The sequence below is a fragment of the Oryzias latipes genome, chromosome 6 (genome assembly GCF_002234675.1).
Source record: "Oryzias latipes chromosome 6, ASM223467v1".
NCBI lineage: Eukaryota > Metazoa > Chordata > Actinopteri > Beloniformes > Adrianichthyidae > Oryzias > Oryzias latipes.
In genome coordinates, this window is record NC_019864.2 from 26,093,284 (window position 1) to 26,112,251 (window position 18,968).

Consider the following 18,968-nt stretch of genomic DNA (forward strand, 5'->3'; position numbering starts at 1 on the left):
TAAAACCATCGCTTTTTGATTTTCTGCAACATAATCATCAAGAAAAGATCACAAACTGTCAATGACCTGATTAACATGTGTTAGCTCAGCCTACAGATCAATTGTGCAGCTTTTACTACATTATATATTTGATGATTACAAAACCTAGTGCAACACTGTTACCTAAGTATGCAGGTAACAAGAGTTACAAATCTGTAGTTATAGTAGCTTTCTCTCTGGATTACAAGATAGTTGTTTAGATAACTATTACTGATGACTAAGAGGACAAATTTCTTTATCTAAATAAGTAAAAAAAACAAACGATAGTCTTAATCTGAATATGTGTGTACCAGGGTTGCAGAGGGCAGCATGATACCTTCAATCTAGGTTAACTGTTGTAAGACTATGAAAAATAGAAGAGAGGAGATACCTTTGCTCTACCCATTCTTTTGGCGTTGTAAACTAGCGCAACAAAGTGTTGACAAGAGGATAAAGGGATGTCAGCAGAGGGCTAATTCCCCGCCAACTGATCCACCCACAACTCTGAGGCAAATTTTTAATGAACTCCTGCTGCTCTGCGAAAACAATGTCTGTTTTTTTTTTTCAAAGACTGTTTTTCTTTTTTGCCAAAAAACGGCATAGTCATAATTAAAATACCTCTGGGAACGCTTTTACAAAGGATAAAAATATAGTTGGAGTGGGACTTTAATTTTTTTTTGTATGATTTAATCTGGACACTAGGGGGTGGGATAATGGAAAATTGCATTTTGGGGGATTCTCCAGGCTTATTTTCTATTTTTACAACTAGTGTCAAGCATTCTTTTATCTTAGGTTTTGTACATTTGAGTTGTGCCTGAATTCCTCCACTACTCACTACATTTTGTAGTGCTGTCTGAATCTACAATTCCAAATTCGAGTGCCCTAGAAATTTCCCAGAAGTCTCTGCGAAAAACCAGTGTGCATCGATGCTCACTAGATTAACGAAAATAGACCACAATGCATTGCGTCTAAACAATTTTTGCAAAAAAAAAAAAGAAAGTATTGTGGAGGTGATCAGGGATTCCATTATGTTTGTATGCTATTTGATTATGCATTTACTTGATTCTTTATATTCGTGTGTGTGGCAATAACACTTGCAGTCGCATGCTGTAAACTGAACGGGACTGGCATGCATCACCAGATTAGGAGTGTTGAGGTTTTTTTTCCGTGCTGTTGTTTATGGAACAGAGGCATCTGTGGATTGCGGACTAGAGATGCGGACACGACGATCCTTGAATGGCGGCAAAATCTACTGTACCTACTGACTTATTTTACATGTTGCTCTGTTGGGAGCAGAGAGAGCAGATAACAGCAGAGCTTTCGCCTGCTGGTGTCGGATGCATCTGTCATATCTCCTCTTTGCAATGGTTTGAACTTTCATGCAGAGTCTTGTCTGATTTATTTCTTTTCACACTGCACATTAGATCTTTGGTGTCCTTAAACCACCCGAATCCAGGAAAGCCATACGAGGCAGCAAGAGTGTTTAAATGTGTTTTATTCAATAAACTAACATTTTTATCATCAGAACACATTGGATTCATAAATGGTTATTGTAGATTAGATTTTCACTTTGTGGATTCTATGATGTCCTATTCACCATTAAAAAAAAAGTAGTGAGCATGCTTTTAAAATCCAGGGCACTTTGTAGTTTTTTTTAGTAGTTAGAGATTGACTGTGTCTTCCTTACAATCTTTAAGTCACGAATGAAGGAAAATTTGGTTGTGAGGGAGAAAATCTTTATGACGTCATCACGTCGGCCAAGGACGTGCGACGAGCACCGGAAGCTGTCTGATCAGCTGGTTGCTGCTGTTGTTGATGTGTGGACTTGTTTGGACTTGGTGTCCCTCTTCTCTGCTCGCAGCGGTGAAGACACGTCAAAGCTTGCGGTTTGGACACAAAGGACATTTACCGGCTTTGGAGTTCACGAGGAACGAAGCACGTGCCCGGTTGCTAGGACTTGTTTACTCGCGTGCAGCGACAGCAGAGCTAGCTTTTCAGAAGCTTTAGTTTGGTAAAACCTAGAAGAATAGAAAAGAAAACAGACCCGTGCTTTTGTCTCGGTCAAGAAATCAGTCTAATCTCCTCCTATGAAGTAACTGATTCTGGATTTTTTTTTTATGTATATTAACGCACTTTATTTTAGGGACTTGGACGATACGGCTAGCAGACGCTAACGTTAGCTCGACGAAGCTCGAAGAAAAGAGTCCAGGTTTGAAGCTTTCATAACAACAACCCCCCTTCTCTCCCTCAGACCGTTAAGGACCAGAGGCGGTTAGGGACGCTTCATCTGGGGCTGCAGTTCTTGCGTGTGCCGCTGGTTCCGGACACACAGGCATGTAGCCGAAATGTGTTCGCGTAACAACAAAGAAAACATCGCTTCAGATATCTCGCTTGTGAACAAACGGTGAATTTTTTTTCCCATTACTTATCTGGACTAATATTTTGAGGGGGTCGTTTTATTGTTTTTTTTTCCAATTATTTCTGAAAACACAAACAGCATTTGCTCGCCTGACAGCTGGTCTGGTCTGTTTGACTTTGAGTTTTGCTGATAAGTTGAGCAATCGCCTCCTGGCTAACTCGCAGGCTTCCTCTGTAAATACTAACTACGGTCATTGTGAATATCTGACCGCTCTGGCTCCTGTCTGTGGTGACGTTTCCACATCCAGGTCACATGACATGAGTTAGAAGGACAGGCTTTTGACAGATCGAGCAGCTACAGAAAAGCCGGTCCAGGTATGAGGATCAGCAGCTGCCTGTTGTGATCGGGCGCTGTGATCTGGGACAGACAGAAGAAGAGGGCCCCTCTGTGGCTCCTGTTGTGTCTTGAGGTGAGCGCAGTTGCCCCCATCTACTTGCCAATGCTGGATCTGGAGGTGGTCCCTGAGAGATCACTTGGAAATGAGCAATGGGAGTTCGCCTTAGGTGGGTGGTTGACAGTCATCGCTTTGTAAACAAACAAAAACAACATTTACAACTACACCTAATGTCTGCTTGTTTTTTTTCTTTTTCCAGGGATGCCGTTTTCCCAGGCTGTCTCTATCCTGCAGAAACACTGCCGCATCATCAAGAATGTCCAGGTGCTGTACAGTGAGCAGGTGAGAGGACTGAGTTTCTCTGTTATCCAAAAACATTCTAGATGAATTACATTTGCATAAGATTAGGACTTTCCCCTACATTTTAGAAAATTCTGTAAAAGACAATATTCCAATGAATGGTGTTTTCAGTGTTCTTAACATTTTTTATGCAGCATTTGTCTGATGTTGGAAGACGTATACTGGTTTATAAAAAAAAAGCTTCAAATTGCATTTCTGAGTATTTCTTTCTCCAAATATTTGTGAATCAGAAGCAAACAAATTAATGCAGATGGAAAATAATAATAATAATAATAATTGATACTTTATTTATCCCACAATGGGGAAATTCTTCTCCGCATTTGTCCCATCCCCTGGGGGAGCGATGAGCTGCAGCCTAACCGCAGCAGTAGCGTTAAGGGTCTTGCCTAAGGGCCCTCACTGGGTGATGTTTATTGCTCGCCATTGATATGGTAATTGACCCAGTACAATTGTTTATCCCCCTCCAGGAATCGAACCTTGAAAATGCTTGAATTGGTTTTTTTTATGGAGCCTAAACCCTGAGTTTACATATAATGCAGAGCTTTTTGACAAGTTTAACGCTAAAGCTTGTAGACAACTTGGAAGTGAACTCAGACAACAGCATATTCATAGTTAAAAGTCCACTGGGAATACTTTGAAAATAGATCAAAAGATGATCGGAGTGAGTCTGTAAATCCTTTTTGAACAAAACGTCTGTCTTTGTCATAATTTTTATCTTTTGTTTGTCTTTGGGGATTAAGTCAGTGTCTGTTAACTTCAGCTGAAAGTTTAGTGTGACCAACAGGTTCAGATTTTACCATGAAAGGAATTTGGTTCTGATCCAGTCATCATGTAAGCAGTTAGTGAGTCTGAAGACTTTGTAAAAGCCATGAAGGCGAATCAAGTCTTTGTTTTTAAGTCTTTAAAAAGTTCTAAAATGTAAATTTTGTTTTTCAGAGTTTGAAATGTTCAGCGTGTATTTTCATTTATTCTACACGGGTGTTTGTGTAAACATCCAAAATTTCGCCTTCTAAAAAAGTTATGGCAATTAACCTACCTGACCTTGAAAATGCTTGAATTGTTTTTTTATGGAGCCTAAACCCTGAGTTTACATATAATGCAGAGCTTTTTGACAAGTTTAACGCAATATGTCATCTAGTCTGAGGTTTAGACAAACCTGTATGAGCGGTATTTTCTTTAGGTCATTGGACAAAGCTGCAGCTCCATCACTGACTGTTTGTCGTACTTTGACACTGTCAATTCTGTGACCCAGAGAAAGATAACGCATGTAAAAACACTCCACCTTTACATTACTATAGCTCAAAATGTTCCAGCCCTGTTGCTTGTTCCTGTGATAGTATTCCTTTTTTCCCTTCTAAATGAAAAGTCTTGTTTAAGTGCACTTAAAGTCCATCTCCGGTCATCTTTGGATCTTTTTCAGAAGTGTTCCCAGTGGTCTTTTTATAATGATTGAGCTGTTTTTAGCACAACTCAATAAATTGGTGTCGTTTTCTAGGACAGTATCTGCAGAGCAGCTGTAGTTCATTAGAAATTCACCTCTGAGTTGTGGGCGGGAACGTCGGCTCGGAGCAGCCTTGCCTCCACCTTCCCCACCCTGTTGCTGAGAGCTCTCTGTTTACATGCTCTCCCACTAGTTTACAGCCCTCACACCCCCAACATAACATTAGCGATACAACAACAACGGCGAACAATATTGGAGCCATCCAGCCGTACAGTTTCGAGTCAGATTCCAGCTCAGACGAGGAAAATGAGATGAACATGGATCTATTTGTGGGTCTTTAAGTTACCATGTTGCATTGTGTTTTCTTGAGTAACCTGGTTTTCATCTAAACATAGAAATGAGGTTGGGAGAACTTTTATAGATTTCCTCAGGGAAATTGACGCTTCTTAAATGTTGTTACTCCTCATTCCACTGTCAATAGATGTGCCGCGTGATGAATGAGGTCGTGATGTCTATTAGGTCATGAAGGTGTGGGAAACAGGTTTCGGAATTGCACGTGCACCTGTTAGCTGATTTCCTAGGTAACAAGGTTTCTTTCGTAGACCAGTTTACCTGACTGCACATATGTACAGCCCGTGACAGCACTCAACGCCTCCTCCGGGCTTCAGTTTTCTGTCTGCGGCCTGGCTCTGTCCGGGTTGTTCTTCCTTAAAAACAGCAGTCAAGGAGGTTGTGAAACACTGACGGATGTGTTTGCCTGTGAAGGACCACCTCCTGCCTCAGTAATGACTGTTTGCTTCGCTGCAGACGCCTCTCAGCCACGACCTCATACTGAACCTGACTCAGGATGGGATTAAACTGCTGTTTGATGCCACAAACCAGAGACTTAAGGTGAAAGTCTAAATACTATAAACTCTGAGCAGCGCTGCAAGCCTTCGGCTGTGACTACCTGTCCTTTTTTAACTGTTTTTTTCTTTGTGTCAAAGGTGATCGAGGTGTATGACCTCAGCAAAGTCAAGCTAAAATACTGGTGAGATCAAATTCAGACTCCAAAATTAAGCGTGGGCTGTGGTGGAGCGGGGAACCTTACTGCATCTTCGAGCTTAGATTCGGTCTGGACTCGGCCTGCTGGAATGATAATGGATGTGATGTTGTCTTTGTTTTAGTGGAGTGCATTTCAACTCTCAGGCCATCGCCCCCACGATAGAGCAGATAGATCAGTCCTTTGGAGCCACGCACCCTGGAGGTAACTCAGCTGACGCTCAGGTCCATCTGTGTTTGATTTCTCCTCTCCAACTTTGTTGTTGCTCTTTTTCCACATCTTGGTCCAGTTTACAACCCCGCAGAGCAGCTGTTCCATCTCAACTTTCGTGGACTGTCCTTCTCCTTCCAGCTGGAGTCGTGGAACGAAGCGCCGAAATATGAGGTGAGGGAATCTGAACGACCCCGTTGGAGTGTTGTGAGGGTCAGACAGGAGCTTTGAGTGATTGGGCTTTGTGGTGACAGTCTAAGGCTGAGTTCTGTGCATGCGTGTGTGCGTATGGCTTCATAATCTGCAGTTATTATTTCTGTGCATTTAGTTTTTATGCTGAAGACTCAATTTGATAATATTGGCTGCTTCAGACCAAAAACAAACCCATAATAGCTTCTTCTGGGTTTCATCTTCTACTTCTGTTTTAAAGCCAGACAGCTTTACTTTTATTTGGAGGCTTCGTTTAAACGCAGAGACAAGTCATCGTCTTCACAGAGCATTAAAATAAATGACTATATTAAAAACATTGGAGTAAAAAGTTAATAGAAGAAATATTGAAGTCTTTAGAAACATTTCTTAGATTTACCTTTTTATTAGACGAAGAAAAACTTTTTTTTTCAATAAATGGAGGCATTTAGCTTTTTCTTCTTTGTCTTATTCTTTTGTTGTTGAGTATAAGCTATATTCAGTAAATACATGCTCTATAAATACAATGGAGAGTCTGATTTCTCTAAGCCCATGACTTTGTGCTCTTTCGTTCTTTCATGTTTTAGTTAAAGAAGAGTTCATGTCACAGTGACCTATGCCAACATTCACATTTCACCTTCACAAATGTAAAAGCCGTAAATCTGAGTCATCGTTTGGTCTTGTGGAATAAAAGTTACATTTTTGAAGTGATTTTAATTCGAATATAAAACCTCTCCAGTAGGGCAGCACGATATGAGGAAAAATATTAGTGATCAATATTGTGATGACAATATAACCTGCGGTACATGAACAAACAGCAAAACAACTACGGTACATACATCATTTCCATTTCACTGCAACAGTTTAATTTAAATGAGTCAGCATCATTTAAATGATACTCTAAAAGGACCCTCGTCTACGAACATCTAACATCAAAAGGGGGTCAATCCGATTGGTCAAATGCACAAATGGATTTATCTGATTTGTTAAATACTTCAAGCTGCCATAAGATTGTTTTAGCACATTTAAGGATTTCACCGTCTTTTCCGATATGTGTGTTGCACAGCTAGATATCACGATAAAAGTAAATTTAGAAAAAGGTTTTTATTTTTGGATGAAATCCGGTTTGTTAGCCTGGCCTAACTTTCCTGGCATCCATGCAGATTCCACATGGAGCCATGGTTAGGAGGATGCACATCTACACTGGCAACAACCTGCAGGAGACGAGGTGATCATACCACAAAAAAAAAAAGAGAGTTTCAGAGAGTGTCGAGCATTTAAGAGGAACTAAGAAACTAAAGCTGTGTTTGGGTCCTCAGAGCTCCTCCAATGCCGCTGGCTTGTTTTCTTGGAAACATCTACGCTGAGTGCGTGGATGTCCTGAGAGATGGGGCGGGTCCTTTGGGGCTCAAACTCCGCCTCCTCGCTGCAGGTAAACACGTCAGTTCAGAGTGGATGACACAAAATGTTCCTTCATCATCAAGGTTTGAACAAGTGAAGCGGTTTGCAGAGGGCGCTGTAAAGATGGAAGAAAATGTGTAGAGGGCAGAAGATATTATGTTTAATGTTGTGATGATTATTTCTTGCATTTTGGTAAACAAAAACATGTCGGTTAACAGGGATGAACCAACAATTATTTACTGAATTTGTTTCAAATTATAAACCCAAAAAGAGAACAGCTTCTTGGGTAGTTTGTCCTGATAAACGAAAGAAAATAAGATATTTAAAGAAAATAAAGTTTACAAAAACACAAGACCACTGAGAACATTATGTAAGTAAAAAAGAGCAGCAAACAAGTAATGTGGGTGTTACAAAAATGAGATTTTTGAAGAAAAAACACACTTTTTATAAAGTGATGGATTTTTTAAAATCTTCCAAGCAACAAAAAATGTAGTTAGTTGCTGTGAGACTGTCAGTCTTTAATGCACTGGTGGCTGTCATGTGTCAAATGTTACCCTCTTTGTTCTTGGTAAAACAACATTGTTGTTCTAAATGACCTGACCTTGATTAGGAGGACAGGCATTGGAGCTTGAAGGTCTCACTGCTGTGGGTGTGTTGGGTCGCTGCAGGCTCGGGTGTCGGGGTGATGGCTGACGCCAAGGTCCGGTCAATGGACAGGAGCATCTTCTTCGGAGACTCCTGTCAGGATGTCCTGGGCGCTCTGGGCTCGCCCCATAAAGTTTTCTACAAGTCAGAGGACAAGGTGGGAGCGCGTCGCCGTCGCTGGTGTCTGTCACTGCAGCGGCGCTTCATTACAATGCTGTCTAACACGGGAAAAACTCAACTTTTCCTGTTTTTTTTTTGTGTGTTTTTTTGTGTTTGGCCACAATTTGACAATCAGATGAAGATCCACTCTCCATCACCTCACAAGCAAGTTCCCTCCAAATGCAACGACTACTTCTTCAACTTCTTCACCCTGGGCGTGGTATGTAGCTTCTTTATTTTGATCTGCTGTCTGTGGGAGAACGCCGTTTGTGATTTCAACACAGTAATTTGTTACACTTAAAGCTGGACTCAGATTATACTCATTGTTGAAGCGATTCTAGCTGTCACGACAAACGTCTGTGTTAGCCGGGAATTAAATCTGAAAGTGTGAGCCAGCAATTGTTGGGTAGTTCATTCTTCCTATGATACATGTTTGGTTGTTTTTTTCATTTTTCTAAAGAAAGCAGAAAATTATTGCAGTTGAGTCCTTTGAAAGTGTCAGAAATGGATCAGCGGTCTCTGTCAGCAGAAGAATGTTTTAGTCGGCGACCTTTAAACACCAGAAAATATTTAGGAAAATCAGGTCTGGAAAAGCAAAAAAAAAAAAAAAAAAGCTTTAAAAACACATACAAACTTTGTGTCAAGCGCAGAACCATTTTCCTATTCATTCACGGTTTCATTCACGGTTTAACAGGAAGAAATCCACCAACAGTCATTTTCAAGCACTAATTCTCTGGAAACACACGACAAAAACTACAAAACTAAAAACTTCACTATGTGTGGGTTTAACAGGAAGTAAGATAGGTCCTGACAAAGATCAAAGGGAAGTAGCTTTAGAAATACTAAATAAAAACGTTCTGTATTTGTTTTCAAATGGAGCAAAAATGTTCCACCTAACCAAAAACGGTCTTTGGCTACGTCCAAATTCGAGGCCTGGGTCCTTTGTGGAGCGGATAGGCCGGACGTTAACGGCTGTCAATTTGGACAAGTCTAGCCTTTAGATAATTCCAGCCGTTACATCGGCGAATGTCCTGTCACCTAGCAACCAAAAGTCCTGAACAGAGAGGAGTAGTGAACGAGGCATGGAGCTTAACATTTTCCTGGCTTACTTGATCCAACTTTTAGTCTTGGAGGTGTAATTTAAAAAGGTGTATTATCTCCAACTCCGTCCGGGTCCCGCTCCACAGTCCGCCATTTTTTCAGAAAGTCTCTGGGTTTCGGCCGCAATGCAGCTTGGGATATGGACAGCATAGAAGGATACACCCGGCCGCGTTTAAAGGAGTTGTTGAATTTGGACAACACTTGTCGTGGCGCTGTAACGTATGCAGCCTGCAAAGGCGGCCCAGGTAGAACCCAGCCCTCCAATTTGGACACACCCACAAAGATTATCATGCAAAGAAGTTCAGATCATCCATCCGCTGAGGAGGCCTGATAAAGATGCAGAAAACATCTGTATGAATGCTAAATCAACTTAAGAATGCTTAGAACAACGAATGTTTGAATATTGAATGTTTTGGAATAATAAAAAAGTGTAGACAAGAAAGTGATGGTGTCTTTCTAAAACATATGTATAAAACTGCCTAAACATGCTGTTTGTAATTGGTTACCAGGGTACACTGTGGCACAAATAGCCTTTGCAAAACGGTTATCAGGGCTGCTTAAAAAGATTATTGGTTGTTCTCAACCCTCCTGTCCTTTTCTCACTACATTTGTAGAGCAGAAAAGTTTAAAGGACTGTCATCACACATCTCACTTCCTCGTTCTACCTCTGCCTTCCTGAAGGCGCCACAGAACAGTGTTTTTCAACCTTTTTTCAGCCAAGGCACACTTTATCCTTGACAAAAATCCTGCAGCACACCAGCATCCAAAAATTAAGAAAAGGAGAAACTCTTAGTCTGTATTGATCTACAGTCCCTCCGCAGTTTCACATGCATTTTTGTGATAATTGTGGCAGAAAAAGCTGGAAGTTGCAGCTGTTTTTTTTTAAAAGTTGTAATAAAAGTTAAGTTAGTTTTCAGTAATAATTTTCAACTAAATTATTTGAAAATTTTCCCTTCAGTTATTAACATGCAATTTTATGTGACCTCACAAAAAAACAAATATGTTCTTTCTAAATAATGATTTATTTTTTTTAATATCTTTTTAAATGTCGGTGCAAAGGCAACTGTAATTTTTGAACAATATGATCACAATATGTTTGATAAATTTTACACAAAAAAAACTAATATTATAGTTATGTTTTCTGTAGCTACACAAAAAGTGAGCAAGTTTTTTCACTTGTTCCATGGTCTGACACCGGATCCGCCTTGGAAAGCTACACCGCTAAAGACGAGCTTTAGCTGGTATTTTTGTTGGAACTGAGAGACTTTATGAGCAGAATCAGAACAAGGAAGTGAGGACTTTACCCACTTCTGATTGGTCAGACTGATGACATGTGATTAAGCCTCCAAGAATGATTGGCGGAGACAGTTGAAGGGGCGGGACTTTTCCAAAAAAAAATCGCGGTACCACCATTCTTATCAAAGTGTCTTTAATAGAATCAAATAAACACAAAGAAAAAAGTATTTCATGATCTTTCATGTTCCTAACTACTCAGTGTTTTATCAGGGCCTGTTTAGATGAACACAGAGCTGATATCCTGGAGATGGAAAATGTTTTTAGATCAGTTGATGAGGGAAATTTCCCACAGCACACCTGAGCGTCTCCCACGGTACACTGGTTGAAAAACCCTGCTATAGAGGACCTCCAGGTTTAATCACAGCAGTTCAGTCATTACTGACTCAGTATTCACCACTCTCATTGATCTGTCTAAATGAATGAGTAAAATAAGAAATAATTATGCCAACGTCAACACAGTGTGGAGCAATCTTTAACCTTGTATGAAATGAATGGAAAAAGGTGAACAATGATAAATTAAAAAAGGTAGTAAAGCAAAAAAAAGATGCTAAATTAAAGAAATGCATAGATGTTGGAAAAAATAGAATTTAGGCCTATTTAGTTTTTTATCAGATGGTGTAAAGAAAAGTGCTGCACGCTAAATGAAAGGGCTACAAAGAATGTTTCTGGTGTTTTTATCGTGTTCTTGTAGCATTTTTTTGATGACGGATGACATATATAATGAAAGTTAAACTCAAAATTGCATTTCTGAATATATTTTTATTCAAATTATTGTGAACGAGGAGATGAGTCGATGAAAAAATACAGTCAGAAAATAATGGTATTTGTCGACTCCACTCCACTCCACTCCGAGATGATGCCTGCCTGTTATGATGATCGCTCTGTCTACTTTTATCCAACGCGTTGAAGAAAGTGACAAAATTCCTGAGGAACGTCTCGCTGAATGGCTTTTATCTGCAGGAGATGAGACTCGTAAAGGCGTTTCTGGAAACAGTCAATCAAACCCAACCCTCGTAACGATCATCTTTTCTTTAGGATATTCTTTTTGACTCAACAACTCACCTGGTGAAGAAGTTTGTTCTCCATACCAACTACCCAGGACATTACAACTTTAATATGTAAGTATCTGAGCTCTTCTTCTTTGATATTTTCTTTTTTCCCTGCCTGCTTGTGTCCTAATGTTTCTCTAGAATATCAGACACGTCTTGTTTTTCTCTCATGTTTTTTCACTGCTCTCTTGATGCAGATATCATCGATGTGACTTTAGGATTCCTCTCATCATCAAAAAAGGTGGAACGATTTGAAATCATGAGTCTGATCTGGACTGATATTTTCCGTGAGGTTTAAAGATAATTAATACGGGGATCTCTGCTTCCTGTTTTAGAAGGAGCTGATTCTCAGGCTGAGGACTGCATCTTAACCACCTACAGCAAGGTCAGTTCTGGAGAGATTATCTGGTCCAAAGGTGCCGGTTCCAGAAAGCTTAACTGAGATATCCAGTTTTGGGGTTTCCTGTCCTCTGGTTGTTTTGAGCCAGGAAGAGAATATCTGTCTGTTAATGCTCCCTGTTGTCATTAAAAAACTAACGTGAAAGTCAAAGACATCTTGGAGTTGGTCTGATCAGCTGTTGAGGATTTTTTTTTTGAATCTCTCCTAGTGGGATCAGATTCAGGAGCTGCTGGGTCACCCTATGGAGAAACCTGTGGTGCTACACAGGTAGGGGAATCTCCGTCCCTTTAACCCTTGTGCTAGCTTGTGGGGTCCAGATGACCCCACTCCCAATGATAACGTGCCTCCAAGGCACGTTATCGTTGGGAGCGGGGTCATCTGGACCCCACAAGATAGCACAAGGGTTAAAGCTGCGAAATTCAGATGGTATTATTGCCAGGGAGGCGGTGAGAACTGAGCATGCTCACAGGCATCTGTTTCCAGGTCGTCATCGGCCAATAACACCAACCCGTTTGGCTCCACCTTCTGCTTCGGACTGCAGAGGATGATCTTTGAGGTCAGTTCCTGTTTCTGTTGGGTTTGCAGAGCCTTGATGGCAAAAAACATGCAGATTTACTGAATATTTCTTTATTTGGCTGATATCACAGCAGGGAATATGCCAGTTATTTTGCTTTAAAAGCCTTAAAAGTAGCCGGCACCCGGCGAAGGTTCACTGCCTGCAAGTGAAGTAATCCCCGCCTACTTTTTGACGACAAACAGAAGTTTCATTTAGTGCCCCGCAGAAAAATGAGCGCTCAGTGCTGAGCACTCGCCAATTGCAAGCATTTATTTCTGTTTGAGGAGTAAAAGTTAAAGGGCTACAGCATAAATGTCCTCTTCCACTGTGTGCGCGCGCGAGGTACACAAGAGCATGCGGCGTGAGGGCGCTACCCCCTCCTGTAATTCACCTCTGTGTGGCGTTTGGCTGATGAAGCAGTGGGATCCACACCAAACTGGAGGATGAAGCTGCTGGGCTCGCAGCAGCAACAGAAAGTCTCCTAATAAAAAAGTGTCGATCTGGAAACAGCTGTTTGTTAGACACTGATGCTATGGTGCTGTGATGGTCTGATGTCGCGTGTTGTCAGCAGGTGACCACAAACTGATTTAATGTCAGACAATATTTTTAATGGACTGGATATTAAGACGTGGTGGATAAATACATAAAAAGGATATTTCACAGGTTTAATAACAGACATGACTCCACGGTATATCAAAGATAGCAGCCACTATTGCAGCCTGCATCTTCACTCTCAATGACATAATGGCTGCCATCTTTCAGACTGTTTTTTGTTAAGATTTAATGTAAAAATTAATTACCTGGGGGCAGAATTAGGGGGAAAAAAGTGCATAAAGGAAAATGAAAAAAAAAATGGAACACTTCATTGATGGTGTCAATTTACTTCCCTTCCTCAAAGGTTTTAGAAGCTGAAATAATGCTCCAGATGTCTGGAAAATGCACATAAAAAGCCATAATTTTCAAAATGTTCCAGAGGAAGAACCCCCAGACCCCCCCCTCAGTCAACCCACGAGCTTAAAGTTTCCTTAATTATGAGAAAAATGCTAGCAGAACATGTTAAAAACACCCTAAAAACCCACAATTTTCATAGGAGTGGGTGGTTAAGACGTGCTCATCAAATGTTGTGTGACGTCACTCCTGTGTCTGCTGCTCCACAGGTGATGCAGAACAACCACATAGCTTCAGTCACCCTCTACGGTGCTCCTCGGACGAGCAGCCAAGCCCGAGCTGAGTCCAGCGGCAGCTCCCACTGAACAAGTGGGGTGCTCCTGGAGTTTCTCATCCACAGCCACATTCTGAGCCCAGCAGCCCTGATCGAAAACGCGACTCAACTCAGAGGGTTTGCACCAAACCGAGAAGCTTCCAATCCTGGGTCAACAGGACCCCTGAGAGCGAAGGGGTGGTCCATGCTAACGGTTCAGAGCGCCACGGCGCCGCAGAGCTCACCTGCTCCTGTTCTGTGAGGTCCTTGGGATCTCATCTGCTGAGGATCATTTAACAGACCACACACACACACACACACACACACACACACACACCACTGGTCAGCCCCCTCTGCTGAACCACAATGGACCTCCAGATCCACAGAAGAACCATTGGAGCCAAACTGAGAGTCACAGAGGGGAGAATCTCATCCAGAACAGGGGGTCTCCTTCTTCCTCGTCCTCCTCCTCCTCCTCCTCCCTGGGGCGTCTGTAAACACAAAGCACGCTGAACAACCCTGCTCACAAACATCTGTGTGTGTGGTTTTGCTTCTGTTTTTTTTTTTGGTGTGACTGCTGAATGAAAGGAGACTCATAAGCACAAGTTTGTGATGTTTCAACTCGCCGCTTCCTGAAGTTCACAGTTACATTTGCACTAAAACACACCGTCTTACTTGATTGTGCGACATCCTCAGTGTTCAACGTATGCGTTTGTCCTTCCCCCCCAACCCCCCACTTGTTTTCATCGTTGCATTTAACTGGTAGATCACGATCCTCTTGTTTCCTTTCTTTCTTTGCCAAATGCCAAAGCCAAAGATTTGGGGTGTTTTTTTTTGTGTGTCAAGTCTACAGTCTTGACTTGTGTTGTCGCTACGGTAACGCCTTCTTAACGATTCAACTCGTCCTGCTGTTGTGAACGAGCTTCGTCCTGGAGCTGAATCCATTTTTCTGAAAGGAGGAAGATCAGAAGTTGTTGTTAACGTTTAGTTATCATCCCTGTTGTTGTTAGTTAATGTAAAGTGTTGCTTTGAACACACTCTGATTTGAGCTTATGTTTCGCTGAGCTCCATCGTTTTTTCCTACATTTTGTCTGACATGAAACTTATTCAGTTTTCTGTGACCATCAAGGATATTCTTCAACAAATTTAAGCTCTTTCCTTTCAGTTTCAGGTTTTAGGCAGGCGAGAGAAGACATTTTTCAGTATTAGTTTTTTGATGAAAGCTGCAGATCATCAGTTTCTGAAGGAACTCAGCATCAGCTGGATTTTTTTATAACTCAGTGTTTCAGCTGCAGAGCAGGTTTAAGTCGCTCTAAGTTAGTACCTGTGTTCTCCAGCAGAAGGAGAACAGAGAGGCGGCCACACCTCTTTGTTTTTGCATTTTTAGCTGTCATCTGGTTTGTTCTGTGAGGTAAGATGCTGATGTTGGAGGCCTCCGTGCAGATGTGGAGAAGCTGTAAATACCTTTGTTCTCTCTTTGTCGCCCCGCACTTCATCACTCTTTCTCCCAGGAATGAAGGTGGTTCCTGCAGAAGAACCTCTCATAAGTTTAAGGAGCTGCAGACCTTTTCCTTATGAGATGTTTCCAATGACCGTTACCGCTGAAATCCGGCAGAAACAGAGTTCTGCTGGTGTTTCCGCAGCTGCAAAGCACATTCAAGTGATCCAATTGGACGCTTCAGCACCTCCTGTTTCTGTGTGAGCAAACATAGGAAGACCAGGAAAAGACTGGGAAGTGTTGAACTCTGTGCCTCATCTCCCGCCTCGCTGATCTCTGTAGAAAAGGAACCTCTCTGTACATAACTTCTGAAAAAAGGCGTCTTTGTAGAGTTTGAATGTGTGAGCATCTTTGAGCACGAAGCAACGCACGCTGGCCGAGTTTGGTTTTATGTTTCCCCAAATGTTTTGCTTCTTTTACAAACACGATTCTGACAATGCCGACGTGGCGTCTGAGAATCTGAGGGAAACTCGTCTGTCCACCGCTGCTGAGTCTAGAGAACTCTGGATCTAACGGATGCTTTTGGGAAAAGCATTTTAGCTCAGCGAACATTAAAAGTCATTTCTGCTGAAGAACGACGCAGGAGCTTCATCTCACTCAGGTGGTCATCGCCTCCATTTTTTAATGCAGAAAAATGATAATGAATGAAGCTGTGCAAAAAACAAACAAACGGATATTTGGCAAAATAACAGAAAGCAAAAATGGAGCCATGAAGAGTTCTTGTTCAGCTTTTGTTTTGTTTTGTGTGTAACCATATCGCAAACAGTTTCATGTATCATTTGTCTGTTGTGGATTCCTGACTGTTCATTCTACTATTTCTTAGTATTTCTTATCTGCTCTAAATTCAAACACTTTCTAGTTGATAACATTTTACAGATAAAGATCAAAAGTTATAGAAGGTCACCTTTTTTTTCAGCTTCTCTCCCGTCATGTTAGTTGGCTGATCCGTGCAGACACGAAGCCTCATCATCTGCAAACATGAGGACTTTTTTCTAAAGTTCTTATTTGTCTCTTTTTTTGTTTGTTGATTTTTCAGTTTGACTAAAAGTCATTCTCATTGATCATTGACAGACCGTGTCTGCTTCTCTGCTGTTTCTTCAGCTCTTACTGTTTCATTTGTCTTTTTTTTTAAACATTAGCTTTTTGTGCTTTCATTATGGCTAAAATTTGGGTTTGAACTTGTCTAATGCATTTCTAATATCTAGACTTAAATATTCTTTTAATTTACATAGAGGACGCACCCTGGAGTTGACACAAGACATCTCAGCAGGTCTGGATTTTAATCTTGTTATTTTTCTGCAGATTTTTGCAAACTTTCTCTACTAAACGCTCACAGACTTGTGGGCTTATACTCTACTACTCGATTCTACTTTTGAACAACGCAAGTGTGAATAAAAAAACTTTCCTGTGGGGGCTTTCTGTGGCATCTTCACTTTGGATAAAAGCTAGACCTCTCATTTACTTCAACACAAAGCTACATGCGATTCAAGCCTAATGCAGAACAACAGCATATCAATTTGACATATTCCTTTGGTCACACAGGAATATGTCAAAGTTACCTTTGAAGTCCAGATGCAGAGATCTTCACGTCCGTCATTCCAGACATAGAATGTCCTAATGTTTTGTCGGGTCTTTATGGAGGCTGTTGAAACTTTTCGAAGCCAAACTCCATCTCCACTGCTTTTGTGATGCTGAGCAGTGGCTTCAGTGGCCGTTAGACACTGTTTACAAGTTTATCCTCTTCTTACTGTTTCTGTTTGGGCTTCTGTTCAGACTCCGAGACATTTTTCTCTTTTCCTCTGGAGTCTGACTAACATCAATCGACATTTCCATCTTGAAAGAGTTTTACGATGTTTGAAACTCATTTGCACATTTTGCTTCAATATTTGTTTATAATAAAACCAGTTGTGGGATTTTTTTTAAATCCAGAATCTTTAGTTATATATGTGAAAAACTCTTTTTTTTTAAAAAAATTTTATTTTTGCAAAACAAAGAGGAGTGGAACACTCATTCTCGTTAAGTTCTGATTCTCTATTCTCCCATCAGGTATGAATGAAGTGATAACAAATTGTTTTATTTTTCAGTTAGATTATAAAATCTCTTTTTTTCCTCTTCCTAACATTCTCACCCCTCGGAACATTTTTCAAAGCCGTGTCTGTTTTAAATCCTGTTTCCAGAAACGGGTCGGTTCCTTCAAACCTGTGAATTTCATTGGAATGTGGCAATTTCTATTTTGAATACGTTTATGAAGACTGCATCGTCCAGCATGTGCACTGGAAGTAAAGCGGCAATAACCGAGGCACGCCGAGCAAAGGAACTTAATGCTTTGCTGCAGACAATTCCTTCAACAGTGTTTGATGTTGATGAGTTTCCAACAATTTTGTCAGAAGCTCGCTGTTCATCGACGTTCATTTTCTGTGTCCCACCAGGATATGAAAAATAATAAAATACAAATGTGGAAATATAATCCATGGCTTTTTTTTCACTTCTCTACATAACCAGCAGTTTATCAAGATTACTCATCAGCTTTCACCTTTTAGGATAATTACCTTCTTTAAACATTTTAATTTTTGAAACATTTTGTCACAAGACAACCTAACCCTCTACTGCACAGTGTTGTCTTGTTTTCATGTCTCATCATTGTGCATTTGAATAAAAAGAACTCCTTTTTCTTTTTTAATTGCAACAAGTCAGATTACTGTCCAATAGAATGATGAGTTGAAAGTGGTGAGACTTTAATAAATAACCTTTTCTGTAAGCTGTGCTACAAGAGAGACGTCTTCGTAATAAACTAAGATAAAGACCACTTTTCTACATGTTTCCATTGATGTAAATGTCATTTAAAAAGTATATGAATGCGCATTAGGATGTGAAGAAGTACTTTTGATAGTTTTTTCTACTTAAAAAAAATTATTGTATAGTAAAACAGTTCGCGTTCACTTGTTGCACTTAGTCAATGAGTTTCAGGTAACTTTAAGCATTAGCGAATGTGTGTGCGTGTGTGTAGATATGCATTTGTAAGCATGTATATGATCACAGTCAGTGTTTTCTACTTTACAATCAAAGGAAATGGACGGAAAAACCTTTTAAGGAAGGAGGCTTGGCGAACTTTCAGTTCGGGAAATTCCCTCAGACAGTGAGGTCAGTGAAGTTTCAGAAAATTTTAGTTTGAGGGACACTTGTGAGCTCAGGGTTCTGTGAGGGAACAGTTATTGTGTGTGTGTGTGTGTGTTCGTGTATACTGGTCCCATGGCAAATATTCATCTCTAATATATTTTTTCTTTTTTTTTTTTAGCAGTAAATGCAGTTTTTACCTCTGTTTTACACCTGATCGCTACTGCTTCCTGAAATTCCACACAGAGTAAAGACATTTATAACAACAAGTATTTGGATATATTTTCTATATTTTTGATGCTTCATGAAATGCTAACATAGTTTATTACATAGTTTATTTGCTGTTTGTTTGTTACTTCACTTTTTTTGTTTTGTACGATTCAAATACAATACAATTGATGATTATCTGATCTGTTTACTACCATCGTTGCACAGTGTTGCCTTGAAGCAACAAACCACCATCTGATAGTGAGGGGTGATCAATTTTATGATTGATATTATATAAGGGACCCCAAAGCTACCCAAAAATAAGGTGACA

General features: G+C 40.5%; 1 protein-coding gene across 1 annotated transcript; it reads left to right on the forward strand.

The window, feature by feature from the left end:
• Window positions 1–1,783: 1,783 nt before the first annotated feature.
• c6h16orf70 (chromosome 6 C16orf70 homolog) lies at window positions 1,784–17,783 on the forward strand. The gene is made up of 16 exons (XM_023955990.1): window positions 1,784–2,940; window positions 3,031–3,113; window positions 5,380–5,463; window positions 5,559–5,602; window positions 5,739–5,818; window positions 5,904–5,998; window positions 7,174–7,238; window positions 7,330–7,442; window positions 8,080–8,213; window positions 8,352–8,435; window positions 11,648–11,730; window positions 11,859–11,902; window positions 11,997–12,046; window positions 12,270–12,328; window positions 12,545–12,617; window positions 13,775–17,783. The coding sequence occupies exons 1-16, from the start codon at window positions 2,877–2,879 to the stop codon at window positions 13,868–13,870; spliced, it is 1,251 nt and encodes a 416-aa protein (XP_023811758.1). The 5' UTR covers window positions 1,784–2,876; the 3' UTR covers window positions 13,871–17,783.
• Window positions 17,784–18,968: the final 1,185 nt, after the last annotated feature.

Excerpts from the sequence above, each read along its gene's own strand:
- c6h16orf70 (XM_023955990.1), top strand. The coding sequence starts at position 2,877 with ATGCTGGATCTGGAGGTGGTCCCTGAGAGATCACTTGGAAATGAGCAA. Across the intron at positions 7,443-8,079 it reads ACTCCGCCTCCTCGCTGCAG|GCTCGGGTGTCGGGGTGATG; the intron begins GTAAACACGTCA and ends GGGTCGCTGCAG. Across the intron at positions 11,731-11,858 it reads GGACATTACAACTTTAATAT|ATATCATCGATGTGACTTTA; the intron begins GTAAGTATCTGA and ends CTCTTGATGCAG.